The sequence below is a fragment of the Apodemus sylvaticus genome, chromosome 4 (genome assembly GCF_947179515.1).
Source record: "Apodemus sylvaticus chromosome 4, mApoSyl1.1, whole genome shotgun sequence".
Classification (NCBI taxonomy): Eukaryota; Metazoa; Chordata; class Mammalia; order Rodentia; family Muridae; genus Apodemus; species Apodemus sylvaticus.
In genome coordinates this window covers 33,290,302-33,305,747 of record NC_067475.1, presented here as the reverse complement: position 1 = coordinate 33,305,747, position 15,446 = coordinate 33,290,302, and the positions used below count along the sequence as shown (strand labels likewise).

Below are 15,446 nucleotides of genomic sequence, written 5' to 3'. Positions count from 1 at the left end.
ACCTGCCAGAGCTGCAGCTCAGTGTTGAAGGGCTCAGCTATGGTGACGATCCTGCCAAGGTATCTGTCATTGATTGTAAATCTGTAGAGAAACGAGGAGAGTTAATCAGAATATTGGTTTTCAAGCATAAAATCTTTTACTAGATGAGAAAGGTATGTGTGTATGTGTATGTATGCACACTCATGAGTGCACACGTGTGCACATACATGTGAGTGCCCAGCTCTGTGCACTTATGTGTGTATGCATGTGAGTGTGTGTGCATGTGTGTGTGTGCATAGGTGTATACACTCATGTGTATATGAGTGTGCATGTGAGTGCATGTGTGCGTGTGTATGTGTGCGCGCGTGTGTGTGTGTGTGTGTGTGTGTGTATAAAGTGGTTTTCAAAGGAAATTAAACACAGTAGCAAAATATAAGATGTCTCTGAGAATAAACAAACTCAGGTCATACAAGCCTCATGCCCTGAGTTCAGTCCTAAAATTTCACAGTGGATAAAAAGAACTGACTCTTAAAAGTTGTCCTTTGACCACCATGCCCTAAATAGCTCTTTCCAGAATTACTAGTGGCTTTTATACCAATAAATCTAGCTGGATGTTTTTGATCTTTACTCAGATTTTAAGTGACATCAGATAAAAGACCATATCTTTCTTGAAAAAAAAAAACCACTCCCCTCTTACCCTCAAAGAAAACCATAAGCTGGGTGGTGGTGGCTCATGCCTTTCATCCCAGTGTTTGGGAGGCAGAGGTAGGCAGATCTTTGTGCATTTGAGGCAGGCCTGGTCTTCACAGTGAGTGCTAGGACAGCTAAGGCTATACAGAGAAACTCTGTCTTGGAAAATAAAAAAAGAACAAAAGGAAGGAAGGAAGGAAGGAAGGAAGGAAGGAAGGAAGGAAGGAAGGAAGGAAGGAAGGAAGGAAGGAAGGAAGGTAGATAGATAGATAGATAGATGGACAGACAGACAGATGGACAGACAGACAGATTATACTTAGCAAGCTGAACCCTGCTACAAACCCAAGCTTGCCCTTGTCACCTCTTTCCTCTCCTACTCCTATACCCCTCTGTGCCTGTGAGTCCTTCATCTTCACTACACTCTCTGGTCCACTTCTCATTATCTTTTGCTGCCAGTTGGCCATTGTCTGTTACTGGGCTACTGAAGAAGTTAGCTGTGTTTCTGAAATCCATCTGGTCTCCCTGGTGCCTATACTTCTCCACTACCAAATGAAGCATTTGTTTTCAGAATAGATCCATCATCTCACTTTGTCTCAAGCTTCTAGTGACTGAGTTATCACTGCTCCTAGACGAAAAGTCAAATTTTAACACGACTCTATCCTTTTTGACCTTTATCCCTTTCTTTCCTGGTAGCCTCAGCCAAGATCCTTCAGTTTTTGTTTACCTAGTTCATTCCTGCCCTTCAGTTCAGCTGGCACTTCCTTAGGGAGACCTTGCTTCCAACCTCCTTCAAGTTGCTTATGTCCCCTTTGCACTAGTTTGCTATACCCTGAGTCTCTTTTCTGGGTAATTACTAAGGTCGCATGTATGCATTTGTGAAACTCTTGATATAATAATATTGCTCTCACCAACGTCTTAAATTCTGCAAAAACAGAGTTGGGTCTGTCTTTCCCATTGCGGCCCCGATGCCAAAGATCCAGCCTAGCATAAAATGTGTGCACTAATTACTCACTAGAGGGAGGAATTATAATTTAAAATGAGGCATTAGGAGTTAGAGAGATAGCCCAACAGTAAGAACACTTGTTGCTCTTCTAGAAGACAAGGGTGCAATTCTGAGCACCTTCACAGTGGCTCTCACTATCTGAGACTCCAGGTTCAGAGGATCTGATGCCTTCTTCTGGCCTCTCCAGGTAACAGACATGCATGTGGTACACATACATACATGCAGGCAAAACACCCATACATATAAAATAAAAACATTCAAATTAAAAATGAAGAAATAAAATGATAACGAGAATATTTAAGAACAACACTAAGTACAGAACTTCTTGGGAAAATGGGCAGTTACTATAAAGTGTCATTTACCAGAACTCATAAAATTCTTTTATTCAGTAGCAATAGGATATGAAAAGGGTAATGTGGCTAGGGCGATTCCACGTGTATCTAATAAGTGTTCATAAACAACTCAAGAACAGACACTGATCTGACAGCAGAAATTATTTCTGACCAATTCCATTTTATAGATCACTTAGGCATTATTATTTCCTGCAGCTTCTGAAAAGTACACATACTGGTGTGGTAAGAGGAAGATGGGAATTTTTAAAAGGCGAAATATGTTTGTTGCTGCAGTGAGAGTCTACGAGTCCCAAGAACAGCTGCTAATGCCAAGCTATAGTTATTTGAATGGCCTATAATTTCTGTATTATTATTGTTGTTTGAGTCTTCTAAACTAAAAACTAAGAGAAGTATTTGGGAGTTAGCAACAAATACATCGAATAAAAACTGCAAATTCTTGTATAAACACTACCTGCACTGCAACAAATTATGTTCATCTCAAGGGCCCAATATCGTATAAAGTACAGAAACATTGTGTCTTTATCAAAGAGCTAAACCTACAATAAGAATTCAGGTATATCTTAAATGGCTTAAAAAACTTCAATGAGATCATCTTCTTTGATTTAATATTTATAAAACTAATATTAGATCATATAGAAATTATTTTTGATGTATTCAAAACTTATAATTAAGTGCTTATTAAATTTCTTGAGATAATGTTTAGGCCACATTCATTATGTCAAAATTAATGAAATTTTTCATCTATAACAAACTAAAATCAAATTTGATCAAACCTCACTGCTGAGCTACTAAGTTCACTGATTTTCAGAGTTTCACCTGAGGATTTAGGAGACACAAAGGCAAAAGTCACTTCCCACATAGACCGAGGCTTTGTGTTTTAGGCTCAAACTAGAGAACACAACAGTGGTCTGGCAAAAAGCAGAAATAAAGCTTAATAGAAAAACAGATTATGCATTTGAGGCTAACAATAAATTGTTCAGAAACAACGCTCAATCCAAAATTTGGAAAACATTTAGAAGTTTGGAAATATTTGAATAAAGTTTGCCTCATGTCTCTTTAACTTGTCTTTTATAATTTATCATAGGGAAATTCTGTTTCTTCAAACTGAACATAATCATGCCTTTTGTGTAACAGACATGTGGCTATTGTATGATTTTTTTTTTGTGGGGACCATCTGCAATAATATCTCATGAATGTTAGAGCAGCCAATGATGAAGAAATATTAAAAAGCCTTAGGCAAGGCTTTTGAGCCCAGCTCTGACAATGGTCAATCAATTCGTTGTCCTTGGAGAAAGGCTTAGTTTATAAGGTCTACCATGTTTGCTTTAAAGCCAGATGTTTATGGTCTCTATAAGGTTTTTTTCTACTTATTAATTGTTAAGTTATATAATAAACACAAGATATTTTTATCTTTTCACAATGATTTAAAAGTAAACATTGTGGTTTATTTATATAAATTTCTTGCCACATATATGGACTTGGAGTCTTTCAGGTGGGAACACATAGTAGGTAACCATATTTATAAATGGAAAGTGCTTCTCATCCAAGATTAATTCATGTGCTCCAACAGCATGTGCTTGTTGAATAGATTTGCTCATTTTAAACCAAGTCTTTCACACACACACACACACACGCACACGCACACGCACACGCACACGCACACGCACACACATATGTCCTCAAACCAATGTCTAGAAACAAATGAACAGGTACTCTCATTAGCCCTAAGAATAGAAAAGGCAAAGCCCATCATAAACAGGCCACAGCAATGTGGGAGGCTTTAGCTGAAGGCGTGCATCTCGGAGGGAAAAGGAACAGATGCAATGGTCCTAGTGAAAAGAGGAAAAGTCACCCCTGTGGCCATACGTCTCAGGGGACAGTACGAAACCTCTGCTGACAGGAAAGAGCAGGATAGAAAACAAAGAGACTTTCTAACATGAGGCTCACAAGCCGAATGGCCTCTCGTCACTGTGTACACATTTATTTGGGAAACATATTTCGTCTCTATTCTATTTCATGTCTGCCAGATCAATGTCTCTTTAGCGGACATTGAGCATTGCGTTCAGAGGATCAGAGCCGAGCACAGCAGCACATCCTCATCGTGGGGCTAAAGCAGTGAGAAGCTTTGAGAACCATCTCTCATTCGCTCTGCCCTTCTGCGGACATCAGCCCTTCTCATGTTCAAACCGCTATTACGAGCAGAATGCAGGTCAGTCATAGAGTGGGTGCGCTTTGCTTTGAGAACACAAAGCCCTGGATCTTCCAGTCCCCAGCACTAACAAACTATGTGTGCGTATGTACCACACATACATACCAAACATATACAGCACACACCACACACACACACACACACCACACCATACATCACACACCACACACATACATTTTTTAGTACTATCGCCTAAAAAATTGTAGTTCTCTTTTAAAAAGTATTCAGAATACTTAGAGTCTATTACCTGGTTAAGAGAGATGAATGTTCTCACATATGAGTTCTGGAGACGTTAAGCTCTTCTTGGAGCCCAACTCCTGGAATTCTCATCTGGTTCTCAGCAAATAGTAGCTGAAAACTAAACACCTACCTGACATTTTGCTATGCAACAGTATAGTGTGAAGAATTATATTAATTCATTCATTATTATTATTTTCATGTGCACTAGTGTTTTGCCTTCATGCGTGTCTGTGTGAAGGTGTCATATTCTCTGAAACTGGAGTTACAAACAGTTGTGAACTGCCATGTGGGTGCTAGGAATTGAGGCCAGGTCTCAGAGTGAATAAGAGTAACTAGTACCCTTATTCACTGACCCATCTCTCCAACCCCATATTAACACATTTTAATTAAACCAAAAAAAAAAAAGTGCAATTTAATTCTCTCTCCAGACCTCAGAATCATGTGTATCAACTGGAAACAGTGACTTTAAGAAAAAGGAATTGTGCCTAAATGAACATACCCAGGAGAACAGTGCTGGTTATGTTCATTACTTTTACCTTAGCAATATGCCACTTTGATGTGGTACAGAGGTCAGCGAAAGCGCACCCAAGTGAAACACAAGGCACCTGTAGTGTGTGTCAAATGAGGAGGACAAGAGGCCATTATCTGATGGTCCCACCTGCTGACCAGATAATCCCAGTTGAGCTGTATCCAGTTCCAGGCCATGGTCTTCCCGTAGGTGTTGTAGGAGATGTAGCGGATGACGGTAAATACATCCTGAGTTTTAATAATATTGGGGTCTTTGACCATTTCCAGATACCTAAGAGAAGGCAAAAAGAAAACAGCTTCAAAGTGAATATTAACCGTCACCTAAATTTCCCCCTGCTTTCATCCCAGCAACTCAATTTGTGAGGCGTCAACTGACGAGTGAGTTAAATATGGCATCTGGGGAAAGGTGGTCTTAAAAATTAGTGTTATTTAACTGTTCTTAAAGAATAACCTCTATCGAATTAAAAAAAAAAAAAAAAAAGAATAACCTCAGGGCTGGAGTGATGGCTCAATGGTTAAGGGCACTGGCTCCTCTTCCAGAGGTTCTGAGTTCAAATCCCAGCAAATACATGGTGGCTCACAACCACCCTCTGGTATGTCTGAAGACAGCTACAGTGTACTCATATACATTAAATAAATAATTAAAAAAAGAATAACCTCTAGTTTTGGTGAGCACCTAAATCTAATAATTTAAATTTAGTTAATATTAAATATTAAAATGGTTACTGAAAATTAAATTATTTTAGAAATATCAAAACAATTAAAACTAAATTTGAACAACATGGAAGGCCTGGTGGCAAGCGGAAGCAGGGGGATCGCCTTAATGCTAATCTACAGGGCCATCCAGTGAGACCCTGTCCAGAAAACAAACAAACCGAAAGAAAGAAAGAAATGAAAATTAAATTACACATAGTATGCACAGTAATGCTTGAAGACTTGCCTGGTATGGGCAAAGCTTTGGTTGGATTTAATACCCAGGACCACAAAGCAAACAGGAAACAGCAAACAGCACACCGTTTACCTTGCCAGGAGCGTAACATCCTTCACTGACGCTAACCCATAGAGCAGTTTTTCTTTCTCTTGTGCTAGAGATGTGTTCTGATACTGCTCTAACATATAGTTCCACGAAGTCTCATTGCCAGAGTTCTGCATTCCGTAGCGGTACACCAGCAGCCTGAGGTTCACAGGAATGCTGCAAGAAGAAACAAGGTTTCAGGCCTGTTAAATGTTTAGTCACACCATTTAAAATCTTCTTACAGGCAAACAATATGAGTAGTCTCACCTTTCATTTCCTTTTAGCCAGGACTCAAATAACCGGGAAGCATTGCCCAAGGCATCTCTGTCTCCCATCTTGCATGCGAATCCTAACACAGAGGCCCGGAGTAACCTTAAAACACAGACAAGCACAGAGCCAGGCCCTCAGCAAATGTTCGCTATGTCATAAAACACAAATACACAAACGTTAGGTAACTATTAGTTTAACAAAGGTAAGAAATCACTTTTCGATGTGGCTTCCAGTGTCCTCCCATCCCAGAGAATCGGCAATGGGCTTCACTCGGCCTTGAAAGTACGTCTGAAAGAGAAGCACAGTACACCACGAGTAAGAACTTGCTACATCTATGCATCTTCTATCAACCTAGAGCCCCCATTGTAGTATTTCCCCTACTAGCCCTGAGAAGTTTGGGCCAGTGCTTAGAAAAAGAAAGTGTTTATATTTTATAATATTGAATTTCCCTTCAACCCTAAGCACCGAAATCACTCTAGATCTTTCTTTAATATTTTGTAGAACATTGACCGAGCCCTCTGCGATGCTCACAGTCTTGATGGTCAATGTGACACAAACTAGAACCATGGGAGAAGGGAGTCCCAGGGAGGGGCCTGTCTAGATTGCCTAGGTAAGCCTTCAGGCAAGTCTGTGGGGGATCTGTCTTGCTTCCATCCTTTGACGTGGGAAGAGCCAGCCCACCATGGGTGGCGCCATTTTCTGGGAAGGGTAAGCTGAGCAGTCACAAGCATGCGTTAACTCTTTGCTCTCTGCTCTTGCTGATGATGTAATAGGACAAACTGCTTCAAGTTCCTGCTGCCCTGCCTTCCCCACAATGGGCTGTATCCTGGAATTGTGAACCAAATGCACTTTAAATTGCTTTTATCAGGGTATTTTTATCACAGCAACAGGAAAAAAAAAAAAACAACTAAAACACCCACTTTAACTTATCTTTTTTCACTATAGTAATAATTAGGAAAACACCTCATATATTTCTGAAACTAAGATGATGTTTAACCATTAATGAAATATTTTTTTAATGTATATTACATTTCTTTTTTTTTATTCGATATAATTTATTTACATTTCAAATGATTTCCCCTTTTCTAGCCCCCCCACTCCCCGAAAGTCCCGTAAGCCCCCTTCTCTTCCCCTGTCCTCCCACCCACCCCTTCCCACTTCCCCGTTCTGGTTTTGCTGAATACTGTTTCACTGTGCTCTAAGAGCAAGAATTGACAAATGGGACCTCATAAAATTACAAAGTTTCTGTAAGGCAAAGGACACCATCAAGAGGACAAATCGGCAACCAACAAATTGGGAAAAGATCTTCACCAATCCTACATCAGATAGAGGGCTAATATCCAATATATATAAAGAACTCAAGAAGTTAGACTCCAGAAAACCAAACAACCCTATTAAAAAATGGGGTACAGAGTTAAACAAAGAATTCTCACCTGAAGAACTTCGGATGGCGGAGAAGCATCTTAAAAAATGCTCAACTTCATTAGTCATTAGGGAAATGCAAATCAAAACAACCCTAAGATTTCATCTTACACCAGTCAGAATGGCTAAGATTAAAAATTCAGGAGACAGCAGGTGTTGGAGAGGGTGTGGAGAAAGAGGAACACTCCTCCACTGCTGGTGGGGTTGCAAATTGGTACAACCACTCTGGAAATCAGTCTGGCGGTTCCTCCGAAAACTGGGCACCTCACTTCCAGAAGATCCTGCTATACCACTCCTGGGCATATACCCAGAAGACTCCCCACCATGTAATAAGGATATATGTTCTACTATGTTCATAGCAGCCCTATTTGTAATTGCCAGATGCTGGAAAGAACCTAGGTATCCCTCAACAGAAGAGTGGATGCAAAAAATGTGGTATATCTACACAATGGAGTACTATTCAGCCATTAGAAACAATGAATTCATGAAATTCTTAGGCAAATGGATGGAGCTAGAGAATATCATACTAAGTGAGGTAACCCAGACTCAAAAGGTGAATCATGGTATGCACTCACTAATAAGTGGATATTAACCTAGAAAACTGGAATACCCAAAACATTAATGAAATATTTAACAATGATAGCTATTTAGACTTACAAAGACCATTTAGGGGTCCTTGCTACCCTATTACCACAGGCAGGCAAGTCCTCTAATGTTCCTATTACACAAGTGAAACTTACACTCACAAATATCAAATATCAAAATCATTTTTGTTACAACAAATCAAATACCACAAAAATCAAATCATTTTCCCAAGGTCTCTCATTCAGTACACAAAATAACTAGATTTGGATCCACAATTTGTTTAAAATTGCAAGCAACTTGTCAAAGAGGTACAGAAATGACAAAGAAAAGGTAAATAGAGATGAAAACACTAAAACAAAAATCCCAATGTGGAGGTTAAGAGTAAGAAAATATAAATTTTTTTACTTTGCTACATTTTGTTAAAAATAAATTAATTTTCTCAGATAAATCCATTTTAAAGTGGGTTCTAATTTATAGTTTAGAGTGTTAAAAATTTAAATAAAACAGTCTTAATAGTCATTTTGATACTAAAAATTGATGCCTTTTGGAGACATATGCAAACACAGATACTAAACATTTAAAAGTGAAACAGATCAAACAGCCCGGCTGCATTGACTGCTCTAGTTCTCATCTCTCGACTTCATGTGGTACATAGATATTCCCCCAGAGGTTCTTCCTCTAGAAGCCACCCTAATTAACTGAACATTTACAATTGTGGTAAACTGATAATGTTAACATCACCTCTATCATGGGGTACAGCTCTCTGTCATCTTCAAACATGCTAATGATGTAGCTTACAGCTGAGATGACTCTCTCCCAGGGTAAGAAATCCTTTTCTGAGTCAAGATACCTGGTCAAGGTCAGGGCTGTTTTATAATTCAGAAGTTGAGCTCTGCGAGAGAAAATAAATAAGACAATTAACTGAAAACCAGACTTTCAATTGAAAGACCAGTGTGGTGACCCTAGCATTTTATGTGATGAGAAGTCCTCTGCTGAGTAATTAAAAAACTGCATGGAGAGAGAGCTTGGTAGTTAAGCGCACTTGCTGTTCTCCCAGAAGACCACAGTTCTCAGCACCCCTCTCAAGAGGCTCACAGTTGCTTATAACTCTAGCTCTAGGGGATCTGATGCCCAATTCTGACCTCTGTGTGCCCCCACATATGTGTGAGTGCATACACACACACACACATACACACATACACACACACACACACAAATAATAAAATAAACACTAAAAAAAAAGAGAAAGAAAAGAAATTGCATTTATTGTTGAAACTCAACTGTTGATACTCAACTGATCCCACCATGACACCATGACTTCATGGTAGTCAGTTCCACAAAAATTTATGGAAAAGCATTTTTAAAAGTTTAGTTCAGGTGTATTTGAGAAAAAAAATAAATAGAAAAATTGTCTTTAACGTTTGTATTTTGAGTGTTGATATCCAAGAAAATGCTAGTCTCACCTCTCTGTGGTGAAGAGAGGTGAATGAGGAAGCTTGAGGCTGGGCAGAAGTGGAGACTGAAGGCTCAGCCCTAAATTACACATGACTACGTCTCCCAGTGAGGCTCCGAGAGCACTGCAGAAGTGCTTCAGAAAATGCATCTTTACTGTTAAAAATCCAAGGGGTGTGCATTTCAGTCAAGTAACAGAATTCAATAGGAACTTGTATGGAAAAAGTCCTATTTTAGGTTCCGTGCACCTGTTTTCTCATGGAGTCTTACAATAGTCTTCTGTAGTCCTCTCCAATTTTCTATAAGGAGATTGATACAGATAGTGGTTAGGAGACTTACTCCAGTTTCTACAGAACCAGGATGATTTCAGTCAAGTTCAAAAGCCTATCGGTTACCCCTTTGAGAACCGATGGCATCTTTCGACTTCCCATAAATTATCTAAGGAGTTTATGTGAAATGTTTCTGCTTGCTACCCTAGCCAACCAGCTATTGATCTGCTTGGCTAGTAGCTACTGGACAACAACTCTAACAGTCACATGGTTTCATGAGAAGGGCTCAGATGCCCACCCTCATAAGAGTGTTTCTTGGGCAGTATGGGTTCTAACAGGCAATAATGATGCAGTACTGTTGGAAGACACAGAGCGAAAGATTAATGCTTAGCCTAGACCAGACCAGAAGATGCTTCTGAAGGAATTAGTATCTATCTACTCTCATGTTTAGACAAAGGTTCTGAAAAAACTTGGATATCAAATCAGCTATGTATGTGGCTCCTGCAGAGGATCAGAAATTTAAATAATTATTAGATTCAGGTGACCTGAAAAAGTCAAGAAGCCATGGTCACTGTTCTTCTACTCCCCAATCTAGATTGGTTATTTTTCTCTAAGTTCAAGTTATTCTTAGGCCATGAAAAAGAAAAAAAAAAAAATCAGTCTCTAAAATGGTGTCCGAATGCTAGCCAAAATAGCTTGCCATGGCTTGTCCTTGTCCCAATAACCTAGATAAGAACTCACAATTCTAGTTCCAAATATCTAGTAGTAAGTGTGGGTTTACTGTGTATCTGTTAAATCAAATTCTGAAGGCATATTTAAAACCATGTCATGTATATGCCACTTGGTTTTTTGGGGGGAAGAGATGGGCCTGTCACTGTGCACTCGTGGAGGTAGAGGACAGTATATTGGAATTATGTCTCTCCTCCTGTCATGGGGATCCTGGGCTAGAACTTGGGTCAGCAGACTTGGGAGATGCTGCCTTTATCCTTTGACCTTACCAGGCCAAGGTACACTCGGAACACTTTCAAATATCACTAAGTCAAAGACCCAGATAGGGAGTAATTCATACTCCATTCCAACAGGGAAGGGGGTTGGAGTGAGAAACTTGTTTCTATGAATAGCTAACATCAGTATTTGTTACAAGGCTCATATGAATTTAAAACGGGAGTGAGCAAAAAAAAAAATAACAATAATGCTTAAAATATAGATATTTGGATGTTTTCAATTTAAAAAAATCAAATGTAATTGTAATTAATTTTAAAGACATATGAAAACTCGAGGGTATTTTGAGTGACCTAATCTTAGTTAAAAACATACCTTGCCAAAGCAAAAGCGTCATCAATAAAACTTGACCGGTCAGCAGAGGAGAAGCTCTGGAAGAAGAAGAAATGTGGGCACCATAATTCTCAAAGCAAAGAGCATTGGGGCAAAAAAAATTAGTATTGTGAAAACGCTGTCCTTGCAACAAAATCACAATAGTTCATAACTGTGCTACACCTTACCGCGTGGTTTGAGGAGAGAGCCCCAGCTATCCACTCCCAAGTTTCTTCTTCGTAATTTACACGATAAAACCCAATGTGATCTGGGTTTATTTTGAGAAAAACATCTCCAGTGAGATTAGCATCCAAAGTGATTCCTGTGGCAGTAAATAAACACTAATGAGAAACATGTTTGCATACACTGTAAACACAGAGAAATTAGACCCAGAGGGCAAAGAGGAAGGAAAAAAGGAAGAAAAGCAATATTAGCTCAAGGAGTCGAGTTTGATTTGGACCCAAAGCCCCTAAGCCTAATTCTTATTTAGTTGCCTAACTTTAGAATGTCACTGGAGTAAGCAAGAAGAACGAGAAATAAGCAATGTCAACAGGCATCCTGCCACTTGTAGCGAACACTCTTCCCTGGCAGCGGCGTGCCACAGGAGTGCAGTAACTTCAAGCTGGTCAGTCCTGCAGGAATTAACAGTGGTGCCTGCAGACAAGGAAATCTATGCCTCCTAGGAGCGATCCCTACATCCCCAAGTATAATGGATTTCAAAGGGAAGGCTATTCACTGGGTCAGCCCCAAGAAGGGCTGAGATCCTAACATTTAAAGAACACCTTCTAAAATCATTACTGAAGCTGGACCCGCTGGTACATGTTTATAAAATTCTAGCTACTCGGAAGGCTGTTGCAGCTTATAGGCTTACCTGGACTACAGTGAGTTCTAAAATCAGTCTGGACAACCTAGTGAGAGCTTGTCTCAAAATAAAGTTAAACATGTCTGGAGATGGGGACCAGTGGTAAAGCACTGGCCAAGCAGGAGGGAAGCCCCTGGGTCTAATTCCCAAAACAAAGTATATTAACATTGTAGCTAGTGGAAATAACTATTGCTAAGTAGAACAATGACGTGAGAATCTGACAGTTTGAGGTGCTAAGGGCATGCTACAACTGACTCAGAACCCAAATGCAATGAATGTTCTTTCTTGGCCATCCATTTCCTACTTGTGCTTTCAATTAGATTAGCCTTTGAAAGGTTATCTACCTCCTTATTTCAGCTGAATGAAATGGTGGGGTTTCATCAATGGAGTTAGCATATTAACTTTCCAATTTCTCAAGCATCAGGCTTTTAGAAGCCCAGTGCTAAAGGGAGAGAAACTTAAATTTTAGGTCAAATATACACCTTAAAAAATAATACCTGTGGCTCTCTCCTCCAGCCTAGCAAGATGCCCAAAGAAAAGAAGGCCCAGGGGAAGAAGGTGGCCCCAGCCCCCACCCTGCTGACATGAAGAAACAGGAGGCCAAAAAGATAGTCAATCTTTTGTTTGAGAAAAAGCCCAAGAACTTTGAAATTGGGCAGAACATCCAGACCAAAAGAGATCTAACACGTTTCATCAAATGACCCCGCTATATCAGGCTGCAGCGGCAAAGAGTCATCCTCTCTAAGTGGTGCAAAGTCCCTCCTGCCATTAACCAGTCCACCCAGGCCCTGGACAGGCAAACAGCGACTCAGCTGCTTAAGCTTGCCCACAAGTACAGGCCAGAGACAAAGCAGGAGAAGAAGCAAAGGCTGCTGGCCTGTGCTGAGAAGAAAGCCGCTGACAAAGGGGACGTCCCAACTGAGAGACCGCCTGTCCTCCGAGCAGGAGTCACCACAGTCACCACCTCAGTGGAGAACAAGAAGGCTCAGCTGGTGGTGATGGTCCATGATGTAGACCCCATCGAGCTGGTGGTTATCCTGCCTGCCCTGTGTGGAAAGATGGGCGTGCCCTACTGCATCATCAAGGGAAAGGCCAGGCTGGGCGCCTGGTCCACAGGAAGACACGCACCATTGCTGCCTTCACACAGGTTAACTCGGAAGACAAGGTGCTCTGGCTACGCTGGTAGAAGCTATTAGGACCAATTATAATGTCAGATCCGCCGCCACTGGGGAGGCAACGTCCTGGGTCCTAAGTCTGTGGCTCACATTGCCACGCTGGAAAAGGCAAAGTCTAAAGAACTCACCCCTAAACTGGGTTAAAGTGTACACTGTGAAGTTTTCTGTACATAAATATAATTATAAAATTATCTTCCAATAATTAATAATAATAATAACAGCAATAAACTACCTCTGACATCAGTATTCACCAGGATCACTTCTAGACTTTTCCATTAGTATATATTTTGCCTGCATGGAAAATAAATTACTCAGATAATGGTGTGGAAAGTTACATTAAGCGAGAGCCTTCAAGGAGTTTACTGTAGGGACCATGCAGGGACGAGTTTACTGTAGGGACCATGCAGGGACCGAGCAGGCAAGACTGGTAGCAAGGCCTGAGGCTTTAGTGTTAATGACACAGGCCACGCCAAAGCATCATCCTCTGGGAAAAACACAGGGAGACTGTCAAACAAGGAGATGACATGCCTAAGTCTGCTTTCCAGAAAACGCTATTTTGACAGTGCCAGGGGAGAGATTTTGGATTAGATTCTAAAAGCATGAAGACCTGCTTGAAACCCGACTGTAAAAATCTAGAACAAGAAAGGGTTTGAACTTGGACTGGTGTGACCACAGTGGGAACAGAGTGGAGACCTGTTAGAGGTAAAGAGCGGCCTAGCCCCTCCTCCTGCCTGGGGGCGGGGCGAAGGCTCCCACAGTGGAATGAGTGATGGCGTTGGCAGCGCAGAACAGAAGGAGGCAAGTTTGGGAGGAAAGGTGATTTAAATTTTTGGAAGCATTTGCACGGTCTGGAAGATGTCCAGGACCCAGTAGTTTTTCATAATATAGAAGTCAAGTCTTCCAACATGACAATAAGTTTTCTTAGGAACTTTCAGAACAGGTACTTGACAAAATATAAACCCTTCCCGCACTGGGGCAGTATTAATCTTCCTTGTCATTTGGCCCATAGGGAAGTTGTTGAAAGGAAGCTAATCTTTTGGCAACCTCGCTCTTTGAATGTTTGTATTGGGAGGAGAGTTTCTTGCTAAGGGTAAAGCCGTATGTTACTGAAGATAGAACAGGAACTTCTGAGTTTGACAGACCTGGGGTAAAATCCTTTCCACGAGACTGGCAAGCTGTGGAACTCTGGCCAGATCACTTGACCTCCCTGTGTCCCAGTTTACCAGGAGGAAAACAGGGATAAAAATCCTTCTGGGGCTGTTATGAAGATTAAGATAACGCGGATAGCACAGGGTCACTTCGTTTGGGGCTGTGTGACCAACAGATGCTAGCTATCCCCGTTATTGTGAAACACGGTAGGCTGCCAGTTCTAGAAATAGCCAAGCAAATATAAATAACGCTGAGACGTTCCTGGCAATGCATCTAAATACTGCAGTAATTTACTGCGCTTTATATGTACCTGGTTAAGCCTGTCTAACGTTACTGTGATTTTTCTCACTTTATAGATGAGGAGGAAGCTGAGACCCCGGAAGTCAGTAGTTAAGGACTTTCCAAGTTTATGATACTTTGAGAACAGCTGACAACAGCAAACCGTACAGGTGTTCCACGATCTAATGAAGAAAGCAGAACTCAACAGCCAAGGTTTGCTTACGGGCATGAGAGTGTGCATTTGTTTTTATTTTATGATTATAACAACAGCATGCATTCTTTATGGAATTCTTGGAAAATAAAGTATAAAGAATTCCAGGCAGGGTGGTACATGCCTGTACTGTAATTTCAGCACCCGGGAGACCGAGACAAGAGGATAGATGCAAATTCAAGGCTAATCTGTGCTACTGTAGTGACCCTGTTTCATACAAAAGCAACCCTCCAAATGTACACAATAATATAAAAAAATTACTCATCAATCTTAAATTTTTAAATTTTCTTTGTGTGCACAGGAGAAGCTTCTACATGTATGCACAAGCAAACATAAAACACACAATGACACCCTACCTACTCTTTCGAAGATTAGTAATCTTTGCTCATTTGAAATTATACTATGAAGTTATATTTTATATATTTGAAGATGTATGCACAA

At 40.5% G+C, this 15,446-nt stretch overlaps 1 protein-coding gene and 1 pseudogene across 1 annotated transcript in view; one reads left to right on the top strand and one right to left on the bottom strand.

Moving 5' to 3' along the window:
• The window catches only part of Enpep (glutamyl aminopeptidase), a 69,465-nt gene that overhangs the window by 1,734 nt on the left and 52,285 nt on the right, over positions 1-15,446 (bottom strand). The window contains exons 12-19 of the mRNA XM_052179266.1: positions 11,518-11,651; positions 11,333-11,388; positions 9,036-9,186; positions 6,502-6,575; positions 6,285-6,389; positions 6,024-6,194; positions 5,133-5,273; positions 3-81 (exon numbers count right to left, since the gene is read on the bottom strand). Of these exons, the coding sequence (XP_052035226.1) occupies positions 3-81; positions 5,133-5,273; positions 6,024-6,194; positions 6,285-6,389; positions 6,502-6,575; positions 9,036-9,186; positions 11,333-11,388; positions 11,518-11,651 (911 nt within the window). The remainder of the gene's footprint in view (positions 1-2; positions 82-5,132; positions 5,274-6,023; positions 6,195-6,284; positions 6,390-6,501; positions 6,576-9,035; positions 9,187-11,332; positions 11,389-11,517; positions 11,652-15,446) is intronic.
• Positions 12,717-13,510, top strand: LOC127682702 (60S ribosomal protein L7a-like; annotated as a pseudogene).